Source organism: Mesoplodon bidens, assembly GCF_964165515.1.
Source record: "Mesoplodon bidens genome assembly, chromosome: 1".
Classification (NCBI taxonomy): Eukaryota; Metazoa; Chordata; class Mammalia; order Artiodactyla; family Ziphiidae; genus Mesoplodon; species Mesoplodon bidens.
In genome coordinates this window covers 13,733,697-13,753,810 of record NC_138176.1, presented here as the reverse complement: position 1 = coordinate 13,753,810, position 20,114 = coordinate 13,733,697, and the positions used below count along the sequence as shown (strand labels likewise).

Below are 20,114 nucleotides of genomic sequence, written 5' to 3'. Positions count from 1 at the left end.
TTTTAAAGTGAAAAAAATCTACATGAAACAATATATTGTACACCTCAAGTAAACAAAATATGTGATTAACCTGAATACCCCCATTCCCACACCAGGCTCCATAACAAAGAGGTTGTTATACTTAATGCAGAGCTGCTGCAGGGCACTCACTAATTGGCTCCTGGTAGCCTAAAGTAGCAAACATACTTCCTCAGGAACTACCAGGCAGGGAATGACAAAGACTATAGCTCCAACTAGAAAAGCAATGGTAAAATTACTGAATAGTTAGCAGACAACTAATGATATAATAGTACACAGTCACAATTTATAAAACAGTCCTTCAAAACGCATCTCACAACTTTTAAAATAAGCTTTCTTGCTATTTACTAAAACAATTGTCTATCTGCTCATTCCCCAACGCAAAAAATCATGTTCAATGGTCAGGAACAAAAGTTCAAAGGCCTCTTCCTTGAAGAAGCATCTCCCAATTTCTAGCAAGCTGTTCCTCTCCCTTCCCGCAGCAAATGCTGTGTTCAACACAGTTCACTCTGCCTGGATCACAGGTCACTGCTTACACATCCCTCTCCCTAGTTTATGAGGCTACTAGTAACCTATGAATCTTATCTTCAACCCATCCACTCCTAGCCCTAGTAGAGTTTTACAAACATGCTTGTGAAAATAATTTTAAAAATTGGCAATTTGAATTAAGTTTTATCCTGGACAAGTTGATCCATGTAATTGCTATTTAAGTGGTATTAGCACTTTTGTCAGAAAGATATCTAAGCTTAAAATAAATATACAAAATACATAAAACATTTTTACTTGATGTATAATATATTCAAAGTAGTTACATAATACTGTCATTTAATATTTATATTAATTCTTACACATTTACATTATAATTATTATCTGTCATATAATAATACTGAATTATATTTAACACATCAAATAATCAGGTAACACTACCACCATATATTAAATATATAGAAACAGCACCCGTATTTTAAAAATTAAAGCTTTATTGCTATGAAAAAAGGTAACCACAGGTGATATGGTCACAGTAGTCCAAAAGGAAATGTTCTAAACATAGAAGCAGGAGGTCTGGAAAAGCGGTATACAGAAGTAAGGGAAAAGTATAAAAGAAAGAAGTTATTCTCTTAGTGAGAAGCTAACAAAAGGGGGCAAGGTTTGGTAAAGCCAAAAACCACTGGAGAGAAATACATGGAGTAATTACAGTGTTAAGGTGAACACATTTTCAATGCATTAAGTCCACAAGCAGTTACAGAACACATTCTTGTGTTCAAAGAAGCCAAAGTATTTTCCAGCTTTCAAAAACAAATTCTCAAGAACTGTTATTATGTTGATACTAACTTGCTTGCCTCGAATAACTCAAAACACATAATTCCTATTCTCTAAAAACAAATTCTAAAATAAACAAGACAGCACCTCATTAAAAACACAAAAAAACGTAACCCTCTCCATCAAGACTGAAATGCCAAGTTTGATTCAAGACTACAGACCTGACATTGCTGTAATACAGTTTTTACAGTACTGTGATTCGTCAAATTGAAGACACCGATTGAAGACACATCATTGGAATAATCCTCCTTGTTTTTTCTCCTTTACTAGTCCCCCACCATCCCTCCCCTCCACACACACACACACACACACACACACACACACAAGCAGAATGGTTAAATCCCAGCTATATTAGCCCAGAAATGTATCTCAGAGGTTCCCTTCTTCTCCATCCTCACTGTCAAGTGACCTCCATCAACTCTCACCTCAACAATCACGGTAACTTCCCAACTTGTTCTCTTGCCCCAAAGCCTCCTCCCTGTTCCCACTCCTGGCCCCAGCAGATACCCCCTCCCGCATGCTACTGAGTTATCTAAGATATTACTCTGATCATATCACAACCCAACTGAAAAGTCTTTTCATAGTACCCCAATGCCTATACAATGTCCAGTCCTGAGCATGGAATTCAGACCTAATATTTACATGCCTGCTTTTATGAGCTGTAAGAGCAGGATTTATATCTTAATAACCTCTGCTGTCCTTGTCTATAGCAAGTATTGCTCTATCTTGTTAAAGTACTGCTGTTCATCCAAAAATAATGAAAATGAAAATATCATTTGATCATCAGATCTGAAATTCAGAAAAAGTCATACTGATGGCCTGGAGCAGCCACACATCGGAAGCAATGGAATGAATCAGACCTGCAGGGCTTTCTTCATATTCTTAATCTTCAGAGTATAACATGTTTATAATAAAGGTTTGCTGACTGGGAGTTTTCTGAACCAGAACTCGATTCATACCCCAACAATTTCAAATTTACACTGGAAATGATTAGACGAAGTATCTGAAATTGGGACTCTCAAGTCTCAGACTTAAAGGTACCATAAGAGCATGACTGGAGGGACCTTTGCATATTATGTAAAAACCAAACTGAGGAAGGACAGTCTTCTCTCTGCCCTAGATCCTGCCAGTCTTAAACTGGACAAGGAAAGTAGACTGCCAATTTGGAATAGACAATTTTAGCCAAGAGGCCACAGGGAAAAAGTAAACGGAATAAAACTCTAAATTTAGAATCACGTAATTTATGTCTCTCCAATGTATTGCTCTTAAAATATACATGTTCATTAATGTCAATTAACGAAGATTATTAATCTACATGTAACAAGCTTCTCTGCTTGATGATTTTGCAAAGAAATAATCCTCTCAAATTCTATCTTAAAGCAAAAAATTTATATATGATTTACAAAAATTAGTGCATTAAGGTCATTGGAATATAATCTTAATACTCTCCTATCAGAAACTTCACGAAGACTTACATACTACATCTTGTATTTGATCATATCATAACAACCTGTTCTCTTTAACTATTGGACTTGCTATGTGTTATCCCGTGTCCAGTGTGCCTAAGAGCTCGTTAATTACCTAAACTATATCTCCATAGGTCTTGTTAATTACCCGTCTCCTGTCTCAGAGGACCTTGTTAATAACTTGTACCGTCTCTCTAAAGAGGTCCTAACAACACATTAAAATTAAAGATGCTTTTCTTTTAGCACCTGTCAAGTGCTGTAAATTGAGAAATTTTCACATCAGTTTATTAGCCTACAGTAGTTTTTGTGGATTTTTTTGGCTTGTTTTCTTCTCTCACAGATTCTCTGTGTATCTCAATCTCTCAGCTCAAAATAATAATAATGATAACTTAGCAAAGTCCGTCTTTTTGTTAGAGCTTTTATTGTTTTCAATTTTGAAGTCTATAAATATCAATTTGCATTAGTAAGTTAGCAAAAGGATGGCATGGCTGGTGTCTGCAAATTAACCCATGGGGAGATGTACCAATTAATGAGAGCTATTATAATGAGTATTAGGATGACAAAGGGTAAAAAAGTTTCAAGTAGTATCTGGAGAGTTAAGCATAAAAGTTCTAGTTAGTGTTAAGGGAACTAATCACATCGCATATTTCATGCTCCTAGTCATTGTTTCATTAGATACATTCTGTAAATCCCTGGGCACTAATGGATTAATGGCTCCAAAAATCATGTCGAGTTTTTGTTTTCTGTCTCATAAATGAAGCTACAAGTTTTCAGCTGAGTAAAAGATTTATAGGTTGCTATGAATAACAGGGAGATTATCTTTAATATTAGACAAATAAGGATAAAAAATAAATATTGCTATTAAAGTAAACCTTATGCAGGATAAGGTTTATTAAGCCAAAGACTGAGCTTTAAACTTATACAGGAAAAATAAAAAATGTCCATAAGGAGCATTATAAAAATGAAGGTTTTAAATCTATGAATAGGTCTTTTCTTTAGGATCATCTGTTTACTATAACTTTTTAAAATAAAAATATACGTCTACAGTAAAGTCTCTTTTATGGACATATTATACAACTTCATAATAATGGTTACATGCTTAAAAGCCTATGGTGGGGCTTCCCTGGTGGCACAATGGTTGAGAGTCCGCCTGCTGATGCAGGGGACGCGGGTTCGTGCCCCGGTCCAGGAAGATCCCACATGCCACGGAGTGGCTGGGCCCGTGAGCCATGGTCGCTGAGCCTGCGCGTCCGGAGCCTGCGCTCCGCAACAGGAGAGGTCACAACAGTGAGAGGCCCGCGTACCGCAAAAAAAAGAAAAAAAAAAAAAGCCTATGGTGATGTTTGATTTGAGAAAATTAGAGACACATTTAAATATACATTCTAGATAACTAATTTTTTTGCAGCTTTTAAGAAAGGTATGGTACAATCATCACCGGAATTGATTAAAGAAAGCAGGGACGGAGGAAGGGAAAAGAGAAGTAGGTTAACCTGATCCGGAAAGGAAAAGGCATACTATCATGCAAAATTATAAAATATTAGTGATAAATATGAGATCGTCATCTCAGACACTATTTATGTACTGCCCTAAAAAATACCTCTTTGGCCTGAGTTCAGAGCAAAGAAGTAGACAGGTTCTTCCACAACAAATACTGCAAAAGGAAATATATGCATACATGCTCTAATAAAATCAGTGATACTAGGCATGTTATTATACAACATACCATTAAGTTCTCGTAGCGCAACTAAGAGTTTGCTACGTGGTATATTCACAACTACAACAAGGCAGAAAATAACGAAGGGAAGTGTGTTCTTTGTGCAGGTCATAAATAGAAGGATGTTCCCAAAACAAAATTCTCTGGTAAAAATATCTCCCGTAAGGTCTTGCTCTCCGATGAGCTACCTCTAACATCAAACAACATTCCTCATCCTACAGAGTATGCTTATGTTACTGACTATATTTTTTTAAATTTCAGAATAAGACATACACCACAAATTTTCTCCTTATATTAATGAACTCTCTTAATTAACCAGGAGGTATTCTTCAGTCCTAAACTGGAACCTCAGAAGAATATACCTCACAAATGTAGTCTCTTCAATTTATTATAGGTAGCATACAAACACAAGCATATTTTTAAAATGTTGTTCATCACTACTGATGCCTTGGTGTTACCTGAATCCTGAAAAACAATCCATCCACAGATGCCATAAATACTTAACAGTCAGACATTTCTGCCTGGTCTTCAATGCCTAAGTAAATTTAGATGTTTCTTAACCATTCAACCAAATCCATACTCTTCTCCACACCCCGTTTTAGTCAAGCCGATCTCCTCACTGATCCCTTTACTTAGTTAGGGCCCTGTAGACAAAGCTAATATGACTAAACTGTCCATTCAACTATGACTTTACCAGCATGACTCCTGATTCCTATTCATAAATAAGTACTTACTGAACTTTTATGAAATAGATGATATAATTTCGATCAACAATTTTTAAGCCTGAGAATCAGCAGAAGTTTTTTTTCTTTAAATGTTGACTTTTATTTCAGGGCCTACTCACTGAAGATTCTAATTCAGCCTGAGGTAGGACCCAACAAACCGTAGTTTAAAAAAAAAAAAAATCCCCAGGTGCCCTCAATGATCAGCACTGATGACATGCAGTGATCTAGGTGCTGCAGGCGCCCACAAAAGAAGATTCAGCACAACTGTTCAGCAGTTGATACAGGTTAGTTGGGACAAACTAAAACTGAGACACAGTGAATGAACATCATACAGCAATTATATTCTATATCAGCAGAATTCCACAGAAGGGAACACTATGTTATCAATCAAAATAGGATTAAAGAGTTTTCAACATCAAGGAGAACTAGGCTTAGGACACTCAGAGATGAGTGAAGAGTGCATTCCACAGCTGAGCCAAGGAACAGAGTTGGCCAGGCTTATAGGGAAAGCAGGGTAGAGAGGTGCAGTAAGGAAATGAACTCACCTGGCACAGAAAGGTGAGGAATTGTGAAAGAAAAGTTGGGTAGTTAAGAAAAGCCTAAAATGCAATAATCCTTGAAAATTAGGAACAAGAGTTTGGATTTGGTGCTGCACACCAGTGGTTCTGAAAGGTTTCTGAATTAGGCTTTCTTAAAAAGAACAAGAGGCACTATGGCCTCTGTGCCGTAAATGATAAATAATAATGATGCTAAGTGCTATAATAAATAAATGCAAAAATCACAGTAACTTAATATTCTGAAAATTTATCATTCAAGACAAGGTTCAACAGTTATTCTTGTTTATCAGGTGGCCTTCCACATGCATTCAGGGACCCAGGTTGTCCCTATCTTATGGCTCTGCCCTTCTTAAAGACCTCCATCCAGCTAGTACAGGGTTCAGCACACTATCTCTGTAAAAGGTCAAATGATAAATATTTTTGGCTTTGTAGGTCATACAGTCTCTGTCATAACTACTCAACTCTACCATTATAGCACAAAAGCAGCCATAAACAAATGGGCAAACTGCACTCCAAGAAAACCTTATTTGCGAAAACAGGCAGCAAGCCAGATTTGGCAACCTTCAGCCTAGGGTATGGAGGAAGACAGGCAATATGGAGGACTGTATAGGAGGTTTTCATGGGACTAGACCTGAAACTGGTATACAGTCATCCCTCGGTATCTGTGGGGTATTGGTTCTAGGACCCCAGGAGATTACTCAACTCTCTGGATGCTCAAGTCCCTTATATAAGATGCCATAGTATTTGCATGTAACCTACACACATCCTTCCCATATACTTTAAGTCACCTCTAGATTACTAACAACACCCAGTACAATGTAAGTGCTATGTGAATACTGTAAATGTAATGTAAATGCTGTGTAAGTAGCCGCCAGCATGCAGCAAATTCAAGTTTTACTTTCTGGAACTTTCTAGAATTTTCTCCCCAAAATATTTTCGACCCGAGATTGATTCCACGAATGCAGAACCTGGGGATATGGAGGGCCCACTGTACATCTCTTCCACTAAGTCTTCAATAAGCCAGAACTTGGTCACATGTCCCCACCTAAGTGAATGGTCTAGCTGTGTCTCTGTAAAAAAAAGGGAAATCTGGTTTGGTGAACATACCCACCTATTTCCATTTTCCAGAAGGAAAATAACCCAGTATTAAAGAAGAACTGGTTGTGAACAAATTATTGAAAATGGTATAACAAACATTCAGGAATATTTGTTTTTGGAAAGTTAATTACTGCTGATGCAAAAAATCATTATTTTACAAATTGTAGGGTTAACCACATAACAAATTAGTTGATACTGATTCTGCTAAACTACCCGTGATTTGTAATTAAAAAGCAAGAGGAACAGCAATTTTAAAACACAAACAACTCAATACCAATAGTAAATTAAGAAAAGATTTTCCTGAAAATTATAATGCCAGCTGCCCTTTCACATACATGTGTAGTAGGACTTTTACAGCATGCCAAGTGCTAGACAGTGTCCAGACTTCTTAGAAATGGCATCCAGGACACACACAATACGGTACACTCACCACACCCAATTCAGTGTTCTCTGGGTCCACAGCTAAACCACGTTTCTTAACTGGCTGCACTCAGGTTGGGACATGACTGAGCGCTGCCCAATGGGACACACGTGGAAGGAATGGGTACCACTGCCAGGCCTGGCACATAAAGACGTCCCACATGTGATCCTCCACTCTCTCTCCCTGCTGCACGGCCTTGGAGGATGGGTGTTAAAGGGTGGCATCACAAGAAGGAAGGAGCCTGGTTCCTCAGCAACTGTGTTGAGCTGAGCAATAGCATGGAACAAAGCAGCCACTTCTTCCAGCCCCGTCTCAGAGAATTCGACTGTGACAACAAGGAAAAATAAACTTTTACTGGAAGAAACCAGTGAGATCTGAGGTTGTTTACTGCAGCTCAGTATCCTATCTATCCTAATTAATACAGAGTTCTTAACAAACTCCAGAAATACGTTAATTAGGATATGAATATTAAACTTTGGTAGTCCCTTAAAACTCACTTAGATTTCTAATCATGTTTAGCTGTATATAAAAATGCACACACCTGCCTTTATGGATCTGTTGTTGGTGTTAGCAGGTGTCTCAGTGTTAGCCCACACTGAGCTGGAAGCAGGAGACTAAGGGAATGAGAGAATGAAAGTAGCATTTTAGGAAATCCATCTGCTACACCGTGTTCATTTATTCAAAAAATGCTTTCCAATACCAGCTACTTCCCATCATGCTGGAGATGAAGGGTTGAAAGATGAATGAAATGCAGGCTCTGCCCTCATGTTGTTCATGGAGGTGAGAGGGAGAAAAAGTGGCTGGTCACATTAGTGAACAATGAGAGATGCCCACAGAAAGGAAGATCTAGGTAAGAACATGCTGCAGCACAAAGAACAGCTACCTCTTCCTACAAGAGTAAGAGAGGCTTCAAAGAAGTGGGGGTAGGTAAGAGGAAAGAGACTGAGAATTAGTCCCTGCAGGGAAAGGTGTTTCAAAGAGCCCTGCTCTTTGTTGAAGTAACCCAACAAAAAGCCTAACTCATTTCCTCTCTCAGTTTTATGTAAGACTATGGGTCTATTCCAAGAACAGAACCAAAATGCAGTAATTTTTGTGATTACTAGGTGATTTCTTCAGGTGGACTTTACTTACAAAGAAATAAAAACTCTAACTTTCAAGAAAGCGTTCCTTAGTATTTAAAATTTTTTTGGCATAAGGAAAATTCTGCGGTTGTAATCATACACATTGTTCACCCAGAGGGTAATAATATGGTTCCTGTGTACCTGCAATCACAGCGGAGACAGTTCACTAAAGAACAAAATCCAGTTCCACAGCTACCCTTCACTTTGTTCAGCATCCTCAAAAACATCAGTCACAAGTGTCCAAGAGAGGACTTCCCTGGTGGCGCAAGTGGTTTAAGAATCCGCCTGCCAATGCAGGGGACACGAGTTCAAGCCCTGGTCCGGGAAGATCCCACATTCTGTGAAGCAACTAAGCCCGCGCGCCACAACTACTGAGCCTGCACTCTACAGCCGGTGAGCCACAACTACTGAGCCCACGTGCCACAACTACTGAAGCCCACGCGCCTAGAGCCCGTGCTCCACAACAAGAGTAGCCACTGCAATGAGAAGCCCACGCACCACAGCAAAGAATAGCCCCCGCTCGCCGCAACTAGAGAAAGCCCATGTGCAGCAACGAAGACCCAATACAGTCAAAAAAATAAATTAATGAAAATAAATTTTTAAAAAAAAGAGTCCAGGAGACTCTGTAAATGGATCTATTTAGCACTACAGAAAAAAATAATTCACAGCATGTGTCCTAGTGATGTGAGTCTATAGCTTCAAAAGTGCATTTGGTTTAGATGTTAAGGTGAGAAATCTAAAATGTCCCATGTAACTGAGGAATGATACTGGGAGGATAAATATGAATAGACCAAACTACCTCAGACTATATCCTTCCTAATTCCACTCGAGACGAAGTTGCTTTCCAAGAATTTGAACTGCACTCTCTTCCTAGATCTATTTATATTCAAACCTTATTTTTTCATACTATTAATTAGACCTCCCCCTTTATTGCAAATGTTTTACATTTATCACAAAGATGGTTTGCGACACAAAAAGGAAGAGTAACTTCGCAGGAATCTACAAATGTTTCTGTTCTTATAGCTGGCATCTCATGAATACGAAGAAGAGAAATTCTTAAAGTTAAAAAACCTACTGTTTTTCACATATTTGCAACCATTTTATACAAATATCATGAAACAGCTCTAATTTTGATACAGTATTAATATTGAAGTAACCCAAAACAAAGCCTGAATTTCACAAAATGCCACACTCACTTTTAAAACATTAATTTTTAAGTCCACATAAATAAGCCCAAGTATAAGGCAATTAAAAATTTGAGGATACCTATTTTTCCATATGCTGCCATAATTTAAAAATTATTTTCCTATCGTTTCCCATTTTTCTTGCTTTTCTTTGACTCTAACATTATGTAAATTATCCAATCTCTAAGTTATCTCAGTTCTTTATAGTCATCCTCTTCAAAAAAAGTTCAGTTAAAGAGGGGAAAAAAGCAAATACATTTCTATTTACCTCTGTAGTTTAAGACTTAACGCAATATGTGAAGTACACTATGTAAAATACCAAAATGAAATGCTTGAGAATAGCATACCAAAACCATGGACTCTTCAATAAAATATTAATACCATAGGATAAAAACATATTTCTTTGGAGTACGGTCTACAAAGAAAACTGAACAATACTTTCTAAAGCCACAGCAAATACCCATTTACTGATAAAAGAAACACAAACTTTCCCTGGAAAACTCCAAATGCATGTTTTAGAAGATCAGAAGCAGAAGACAGGCAGGAGATCACAAGCCTAAAAGGGCAATTGTTTAGTACAAGTTTCTGTTTATAGTAGGACAACACAAAGCACTGTTCTTGAACAAAGTATGACATGCCAATGTAAACAGCAACCACCGTTTATGGGTTCCCTATTTGGGGCCTGGCTTTGTACCATGTACTTTATCATTTATCATCTCCCAATCCTATCAAGTAGGTAACATTTTCCTTATTTCAAAGATGGAGATGCTGAAGTTGAGAGAGGTCACAGAGCTACTGAGCCAGGTTTCCCACTGGGGTCTGAACACCATACGTCCTTGCCTTGGGAAAGAACGTCTATGTTACATGGCAAACAGTCTACCGTGCTCTTCCATGATGATTGCTTAAGATTCCAATAAATTCATCTTACTCTTTGCTTGAGGTTTCCTTAATCAGCTATTCCACCATTCACTTCTGCAAAATCCATCATTTTATTTAAACCATACAGTTCCAACCTGTACTAAGGAATTAGAAAAGTACTATTACATAACTGAGAACAGATTTTGAAAATCAAAACCTTATCATGATGGATTATTTCTATAAGTCATCATTACAGATACTCCTTGATGTATTTATAGTACTCACAAGGTTCACTGAATTCCAATAAACATTCACAAATAAAAACTACTCTAAATAGTCATTTAATAAGGATAGTTAACACCTATTATGAAAACCATTAATACTTAAGCCAGCATTTCTTAAAGAACAGTCCATAGGCTGCTATTGGTCCATAACTAATCTCCGGAAAATAACATCTAGAAACACAACTTATCACCTAAATTTCTGGCTTGAATTAACACCCACTGGTGATTCACTCCCACTATGTCTCATCAAAAGCTATGTTGTTGTCTCTGTAAGTTTCGGTGAGCTTCTGGCTAACATAAGTAGAAATAAACTACAGCGGGGATTAAGAATCTTTTATCCTTCTAAGATAAAAAGTTCAATTCCAAAGATGTATGCAACACTGCCCGGCTCCAAAATTAATTATAAAAATAAGATAAGAATTTTTTTTCAAGTAAAATAAAAGGAATTTAAAAAGGATATTTGATACTTTCAAGTACAATATTTTCCCAAATAGCACAATCTCCCCCTGTTAAGCTTACCTTGAAGATGGCATTGTATCTGAAGCCCTGAATTTTGTTGTAAACGGATTAGTTGACTCATAATCAAAATAGTCCTGACGATTTTCACTAAACGCATTAGGTGATTTCAAGTCACAAGGGCCATCGGACCCCCCACTGTTAAGTCTCTCAGCTCTTCTGCTGTCTTTTTTCCCAGTCACTCTTTCAAACAGGCTAACTTTCTCCCTTTTTTCTCTTTTATTTTCTTTTCTGACTTCAGTTGATTTTGAAAATAAATTCATGCTGCTGTCCCATGATTCGCTGCTTTCTTCAAATGGATTTTTCTTCCTTGGCAGTGTGGCAAATTTGGGGGGTAATGAAGCAGTCACATTTGTAAATGGGTCATTTTGTCTTCCGAAAGACGATTCACCTTCACCCACACTGCTGTCAGGTTGGTTCATTTTAGAAGTATCAAAGCTCAATGTTCTTCTGTGTGGAGATCTGAGACTTCCTGCAAACAATTTTGTAGTTAGTACATAATCAGTGACACATTACATCACACTATTTGACACGTTCTGTGTGCATACTGCTGTTTTTAGAATGAGAGCAATTAGCTATTTAAAGATACTAACCTTTTAAAATAATCAAGGAAAACAACTTTAAAATGCTAAGGTACAGCGGTATGTAGGCTAATAACAATTAGTATCGTGCTAGACAATTAGTCATTTACTCAGCTCAGAAAGAAACAATCACATAAACAAGTTATAATGTCAAAACTAAAGGTTCTGCTTGGCATCATAGTACTATAAATTCTCAGACTTTTTTTCGTCATTAGCATTAAATTTACTTTCTTACTTCTGAACATGAAAGGTTTCTTTTCTAGGAACTTTCTGATGAAACGGAATATTCATTTATGCTTCAGGCTTTTGAGACAGGAGAAACGGCAGTTAAGAAAAAGAAGCCAGGCCATGAAAAGAAACCAAGACTCATTTTTATTCTCTAATAATATAAATACAGTACTGAATGCAGACAAGCTCTGCCTTTAATACACTTACCAATTTTCAGTACAGTAGGTACTCAATAAATATTTGATGACTAAATTTAGAAAATACTAGCAAGAAACTCCAATTTTTATTCTCTAACTTTGAAGTCAAACTTTAAAAATTAAGAGGGTAGTAGTTCAAACCACAGAGGATCAACAAGAAAGAATGCGTGAGTCACTTACCACTTTCCGGAACTGCTCCAAAGGAACCTATCTGGTGTCCGAGAAGATGCGTTTGAGCAACGGTGCCAGACTTCAGCTTCTCCGAGGATACATGGGCCCCAGTTAAATCAGACATTGAATGCGCTGAAGAGAGTCGCTGAGGACCCAAAAGGAAAGGCTTTTTTGGTTTAGATTTCATCTGTATTTCACTACTTGAAAATTCAGTATTGGCATCAGGCATGTGAGAACTTGGAATGATTGCAGAAGATGTATCAGAAAATGTCCCATCATTTTTTCTACCTTTCATCTTATCTTTTAATTTTGCAAAAGGAGATCTTGTTTTGTCCTTCATTGATAAGTCAAACATACTTGCTGTCATATTGTTCCTCATAAATTGAATATTGACCTTTATCTCACCCCTGTTTTTGGCTCTTTTTCCTTGTTTGGATTCTAAACTAAACCACCTTAAAGAGAAGGAAAAACTGGGTTGTAACATGTAATGAAGAGAGTATTATTGAGCTCTGTTGTATACAAATAGCTTTTTAGGTAAAGTTACTCTACATCAAGGCAATCTAAGCACTAAAGGAGAAATTGTCAGCCAGAGCGCTTCTGGTTTTATTCAATGCTTCATTTAAAAAACAGGTAAGTCTCTGTCATGTGGCATATACAGAAGGAATCAGTCTTTTTTGAAAAGCTATTTAGACAACTTTTTCTTTCATGATTTGAAAATCACTCATCATCGAAAATTCTTACCAACCATAGCCTATTATGTTTCCATCTGGGGTAAGTGTTGCTAATGGCTGAAGAACATTTTTTAGCATTAAAAGACACTAAGATAGAGACCCTGAAATAATTCATCAATACAAACTATTTTTGAGCACCATAAAATGATAATGACTGATTTTTTAATAAAAAAATAAATATTTAGCCTCTATCTCAAAGTAGTTCCTCTGCAAAAGCTATTAAAAGAATTTTGTTAATATGGGAGACTACTCCATATAGTTTGCTAATCATGAAAATTGCATATAATTTACATTCATATAAAGTGGGTCAAAGCCTCTTCCTGAATAAAATATGCAAATTAAATAAAATGCAAGAAGTGACAAATAGTAATAAATCTTGTAAAGCATTTTTGATGAAAAAACAAAGCTCACATGCTTCCTCTTAGAATCTATTTATTTGTTTCATTAACTATTGCTACTGTGACAATACCAAATAAAACTTATTTTAACTGGAGCCAAATCCTATGCTTTTAGTCACTTCAGTGAATTACACTGCCCATTTTTAAACGATGTGTAAGAAGCAAAGTTTATTTTGGTTTTGTTTACAGTATTTTTATCCATGAGAACCTCTCCAGCTGTTGGTGTCACAAGTGGTCAGTCTGCAGGGCAAACAGCCAAAAAAACTACAAACTCCAGCCTAGAAGAGAGTTTCCACAATGTTTTCACATTACTTAACAATGAAGTATATTATCCATCCCGTATATATCCGACATATCCCATATATATCTGTATATTATCCGAGACAGGTCATCATTTATATACAGCTCTGCAAGTGTTAAATTTTCTTAGCTACAAAAGGAACTCTGATCTAATTTTACAGGATATACCAGAAGAAGCTACATTTACTATCAGTTGGAAGACTGGTTCAAAGGCCTTTCCAGGCAAAAGAAAACTGGCACATAATACATATACCAGCTACATCTTAGCAAGTAACATGCAAGAGAAATATTTTCTATTTAATTTGAAGCAATTCAATCAATTAAGATCTAGTTGCATCAAAACAAGCAACTTTTTAAAAAGAGAGTATCTTATAATAGAAAGCATTAACCTGAGACCCTAAATAGAGAAAATCCCTTATCTGAGGCAAATGGTGAAATCTGAAAACTCAGGGACTAGAAATAAAAAATTACAGCAATAAATTCTGTGGAATAGAGAACCTTCAACAAAACAAAGTTGAGCACTCGAAAAGCCTGGAAATGAAGCAAGGTTATATACCCAATTATTAACTCACAGTTTGGGGAAACAGAGCATTTTCCATGGGGGACAAATCCTTCTGATGGACGGCCCATGAGAAATGCTCTATTAACAACTCAGGTTATATAGAAAATAGGTGAATCCACTTTCCAAGAAATGCACCCCCCAACCCCACAAATCCCCAAACAAAACGAACCAAACAAAAACTCTTAAGCATATAGGGTTTGCATGTGTATAACAAATCAAAGCAAATCTGAGGAAAAAATGAAGCAACAACCCAATAAATGTAAGGGAGTAAGGGTAATCGAAATTCATAGAATTTTAGAAATGAGACCAAATAAATCATCTAGTCTAACATCCTTATTTCACAGATGAGGAAACTGAGGCACAGAGAGTAAGTAATTTCTCAATGTCAGATTGGAGTCAACAAGGAAAATAGCCAAAATTGATGAATAACAGCTGCATGAAAATAATAGTTCTTTTGTATCTAATGAATCACATATGTTAATAAGGTTAAACGCATACCAGGTTGTACCTTACAGGACACTGTATTTAATCAGGAGACATGAGAGCCAGCAAAAAAGGCAATGTAGGTTTTGTCCTGCTAGAGTGTAAGCTCCTTGAAGGCAGTTTGCCTTGCACTAAATAAATGTTTACTGAATTTTCATCTCTAGAACTATATTCTTAAAACAGCCATGCTACAACTCTGTGTGTGTGTGTGTTGCACTGTTTTGTTCTTTGGTAAGGAAAGATAAAGACTTAGGTAAGCTTTAATGGATAAAGCAAGTCACTGTTTGAATATAAACTGTAAAAACAGTATTTTCCTTCCTCCTCGTCAAAAAAAAACCCTCCAAAAACCCAACTGCAAAGAACTTTAATATACCAACTGAAAATATAGGCATGACAAGTAACTCTAGCTGCTTTGTTTCGAAAGGGATATAATAGGGAAGTCTTAATGAGACCTTCAAGAATCATTCCAGAGACAGCACTTGTTTTCCCAGGCTTCAAAAAGATAAAATGAAGACATAGCATTTGAGGCTTAGTGGATTAATGCTGATTTTTTTTTTACCTCTGGAGTGCTGGATTTAAACTGTATATGGCCTCTGTTCAATTTTTAGTGGGCACAGGTCCATGTTCAAAAACCACCACACATGTGGGAACTATTCCCAAGCAATTGGTACTGTGTGGTCAGAAATGGGACAAGATTGGCAGTAAGGGTGCCAGAGGCCAGGATGCAGGTGCACTGCAGAGCTGCACACAGAAGTCCTAAAATCTGCATGTGTTTGAGTCATACCTAACTCTAGGGACTCTGATGGTTACTACTTTTCATGAGCATTAAAAAAAAAAAAAATCAACATCACCCACTTCTGCTGTTAAAAAAAAAATCAATCGGTATTACATAACAGCATGAACTATTTTACCATTCTATTATTAAATACTGTATTGTTTCCTTAAATCTCGTGCCAGAACCGACCCAGACACCCATTAAAGTGGGAGATACAGAAGTTCTCTTTCCATGCCCAACTCAAAGTGTTCTGGCTCAGGCCCCTCTTCCCCTCTCCTTGAAAGAAAAAAAAAGGCTTTTAATTTCAAGGTATAAAAATAAGTAAAATGATAGTTTTAGCCACCACACTTCTTGGCCTGTCATAACACAATTGGAAGACAAGCTGTAAATACTTGTCTTCAGTGTCAAGAGTAGAAAGTGTCACACCCAGCAGTTCCATGGGACTTCTAAATCAGCTGGTAGCCTTCATCACTCATACCGGTTTTCTAAAAAGCACTTGGGAATAGGCTGACAAGGCTCAGCAATCTGCAGAATATTAAATATCTTTCTTGCAACACACCGGTGACTCAAGTCTGTCTCTTACTGGGCCATATGCACAGCTGTGCTGGAAAAGGAAGCTATTAACTATATTAAAAAACTAGAAATATTACCAATAAAGAGATCTCATCAAATACGTGGTCCCCATTTATCCACAAAGAAAGAAAACGTTAGGGATTTAATAACATATGAAAATCACTTTGAATGCAATAACATCACAAGCGCTCTTGATAATATTTAAAAGCATTTTCCTCCCCTTAAGTTCTAATCCATTTCATATAGTAACCAATAGGAAATTTCTGTAGGGAGACTACGATATTGGAGTATCGCTTACAGCCAACTTTATTGTAATTGTGATGCTGCCAAAGATAAGGAGTAAAACAAGAAGAAACTTGAAAAGCTTATTTCATCCTCAGAATCTCTGGGTTCACACAGTTGGGCCTACTTTCACTCGGAAAACTTATATTTCAGAGAAGGCCTGTAGTGTATCATCCATGAACACTAAAAGTACGGTAAATGCAGTATGAAATCTGAAGATGCAATACACTTAAAAGTTTACATTCAAAACACTTCTAAATATTATTTAGTAAGGTCATCTAAAATTGGCAATTTGAAATAAATTATTTGGTGATTATCCATTTTTCAGTTTAAATTTGATGAAGAACTCCTCAGAAGTAACTGAATGCTACTTTGTAGGTATCAAACAGTGTTATTAAAATCATTGATATATATTCAACTTTACACTTTCTTTAAACCCTTTTCTCTCCTTTTAAAATATTTTCATCTCTTCAGTTAAATATTTACCATTTTCTTCCAGCATTCCTAGTATTACTTGTCTCTCTACCCTTTTACCCTACATATATTAAACCAAAGACCTGATTAAAAAATTTTTTTTTCAATTAAAAACTCCAATCAAAAGAAGCTTGCAGGAAGATATGTACAGAAAGAACATGAGATGGCTGTTTTAAAATATAAGAAAATAACATGAACTTCAAGAAAGTTATTATAAAAGTTCTTCTTAAAAGCATAAATAAATTTCAGTTATAACTGAAACAGCAAAGCTATTTTTGAAATCTGAAGTCCTCTTATAAATTCAACCTATATTTTTCTCTCACTAATTCCATCAACTTTAATGTTCTCTCGGACTAGAGAAATTATAAGTTTAAGCAAGGGGTGAGTATCTCTATCTCAGAAAACATACTATTTTCAATTTAAGACATATATCCTAGTTTTAACTTATATTATGTTTTTTTAAATTAGAATACATCTAACCTAAGTTTGGAAGTCCTATTAAAAAGCCCATGTTTTTATTGAAGATGTCATTAAATCATTTCATCACAAGAATTTAATCACTGTCTCCAATCTGACCAGCATTTAATATGGTCTAAACACAATGGCTTTACAGAACTAACTTTGAAGTAGTTGCATTCAAGGTTGAGGATATCTGTACATACTTTTAAAACTCTTTTCTTTTAATAGCTTTAGACTCCATCAAGATGTACTGACCCTTAAATGTGAGCTAAAATAAAAGCCAACTGTGTTTATAATGATGAAATAAAATACTGAGTTCTAAATTTGGTAATTTACCACTTGACAGCTTCAGAGTTCAATTAAAATATATATATATATATATATATATATATATATATATAAAAGACGTCATATTGGCAGACTTAATTTTCTGATGTTCCATTTTCTGAAAAACTGTTTATGTTTAAAGATTGTAACAATTTACATATACGTTGTTTTAATTGGTCAACACTATGGTCCAGACCTCTTATTAAGTAGTGAAACAATGTTTACTTAAAACCCTGCGCAAAATATTCAATTATTGAAGATGTTTACCTCAAACAAACGAGAGAGTAATGGATCATTAAAGACTCCACTTAAAAAATGTTTCTTCACAAGGGCTATTTTTACTTCAGATTCATGCAAATATGGTGTTTAAAACTGGGTCATATTTCAGCCCAAAAACCAATGCCCCAGATAGACAAATAATTTCCAAGAACAGGAAATCCATAAATGAGATAATAGTTAAACTCCCCCCAATTCAAAATAAATTACATAACTTACTCTGTTTTCCTTCTTTGTTTGTCCTCAAAGATGTCATTGAGATTGATGGCCACCTGCCCTAAAAACTTATCCAGACCCACCAGGGACCTGTGCATAACTATGAGGAAAAGGATGTATTTCTCTGGATTCCCCTGCATTAGCAAACCAGGCAGCTCAAAAGAGGCCTCTTCCTTCCAGACTGGCTCAAGGGTTTTCTCAGCTACAGAGGTGGAGTACTTTTCCTTGCCCAGCTGAATTATAGTGTATGTGTCATTGGTGCCACTTTTGCCTTTTGGCTTAAGATCTTTGGCTTGGAGCACTGTGACCTGCACGTGGGTCGGAAACCACTTTTGGGCTTGCTCGGAAAGCATCATTCTGTCCTTTTTCTCTGCACCGAGTTCACCAGCGCAGGCAGGGCCCCTCCCGCAGGGAGAGCCTGATTCCTTAATCACTGCATCCTAAGGACACTTAACGGAGACTGGCAAACTCACAGCTGCCCGACTTCCCTAGGGCTGATGTCCAAACGCCTTGCTGGGGCAGCCTGGGGGCAGAGCTGCTCTGGGGGTCCCCTTTCCTCTGGAGAAGCACAGGGGCCCACCATCACCTGGCCGCGCAGTCCAGGCCTCCGCGCGGAGGCCCGCGCCTCGCGTCCGCACCTCCACGCTCCGCCGGCCCCGGGGACTGGCCCTCGGCGGCGACTGGTGGCTTCCAGGCCTCCGGGCAGGTGAGGCCAGGCCGCCAAGGCCCGAACGGAGGGCGGCAGAGGTGGGAGGGCGCCCCCGCCCCAATTCGCAGCCCCGGGCTTCCCGCCCGCCTCCTCCGCGCCTCCCGCCCGCCCGGCGCTGGTCCGCGGGCCCGGCTGGGCTCCTCCTCCCGACCCCGGTAATACGAACCGCCGGCGGCTCGTGCGGCCTCGCTCCCTCTCGCAAACCTCTCCCTCCTCCTCCCCCTCGCCTCGGCTCCTCCTCTCGGGCGGGCCTGGGGGCGGGGGCGGGTCGCTGTGGGGTGGAGTGGGACCGGGGGCGGGGGACGATGCCGCTCCGGCGCGGGAGGACCGCGGAGTGGGCCGCTGGCGGAAGGACGGCGGGCGCGGGTCTCGGCCTAGCCGAGCCGGCGGCTCCTAGCACCAGGCGGGCGGCGGCACTTCCGGGTTGTCCTTCTCCATCTTGATCTCGGGAATGCGACGGGGCGGAGCAGGGCCGGGCGGGGCCCCGGGGTCAAGGGTCAGCACCACCCCGGTTGCCGTGGTGACCGGGGGCGTGTCGCGCGGGCGCTGAGGCTGCGAGCTAGGCGCCTAGTGTTGGATGTTCCTCGAGCAGGTTCGCTCCCGTTTTGGGCCTGGCACCGTGCTGGGCGCTGGGAACGTGGGGACCTGCACGGGCCGGCAGGGGGGCTCTGGGGACAGCGGGAGACTGCTCCGAGAGGAGGCAGTCAAGGCCCGGGGCACGCCCGGTCTTGGGAGAGACCCAGTTTCAATCTTTGGAAGCTGTCTGTTCTGTACCGTGGATGCCCAGTGCCTGGCACCGAGCGGGCGTTGGATGAGTGGTGGTGAAATAAATCAGTCCCTTTAACCGGCCGAAAACATACTTTTCCCCAACCCCTTATCCACTCTTCTCTTTTTGAAATGAGAGAAGGCTGCTAATTGACTGGAATGACATCCCCCACTCAGACGACAGGAGAAAGGGAAGCGGATAAAAGATTCCAAAGCTAACACAGGGGTTAATAAATTAGATTCCGGGAGGCACTGGGCTGGAGTCAGAAGACCTGGTTCTGATCCCACATCTGCCGCCATCGAATGTATGACCTTGGTCAAGTCA

The 20,114-nt window shown here is 38.6% G+C and overlaps 1 protein-coding gene across 1 annotated transcript in view; it reads right to left on the bottom strand.

Annotated features, from left to right (window-relative positions):
* Nucleotides 1–19,225, bottom strand: part of RAB11FIP2 (RAB11 family interacting protein 2) — a 41,716-nt gene extending 22,491 nt beyond the window's left edge. Inside the window, exons 1-3 of the mRNA XM_081243743.1 lie at nucleotides 18,319–19,225; nucleotides 12,469–12,911; nucleotides 11,286–11,754 (exon numbers count right to left, since the gene is read on the bottom strand). Of these exons, the coding sequence (XP_081099869.1) occupies nucleotides 11,286–11,754; nucleotides 12,469–12,911; nucleotides 18,319–18,671 (1,265 nt within the window). The 5' untranslated portion in view covers nucleotides 18,672–19,225. The remainder of the gene's footprint in view (nucleotides 1–11,285; nucleotides 11,755–12,468; nucleotides 12,912–18,318) is intronic.
* Between the last annotated feature and the right edge of the window lie 889 nt (nucleotides 19,226–20,114).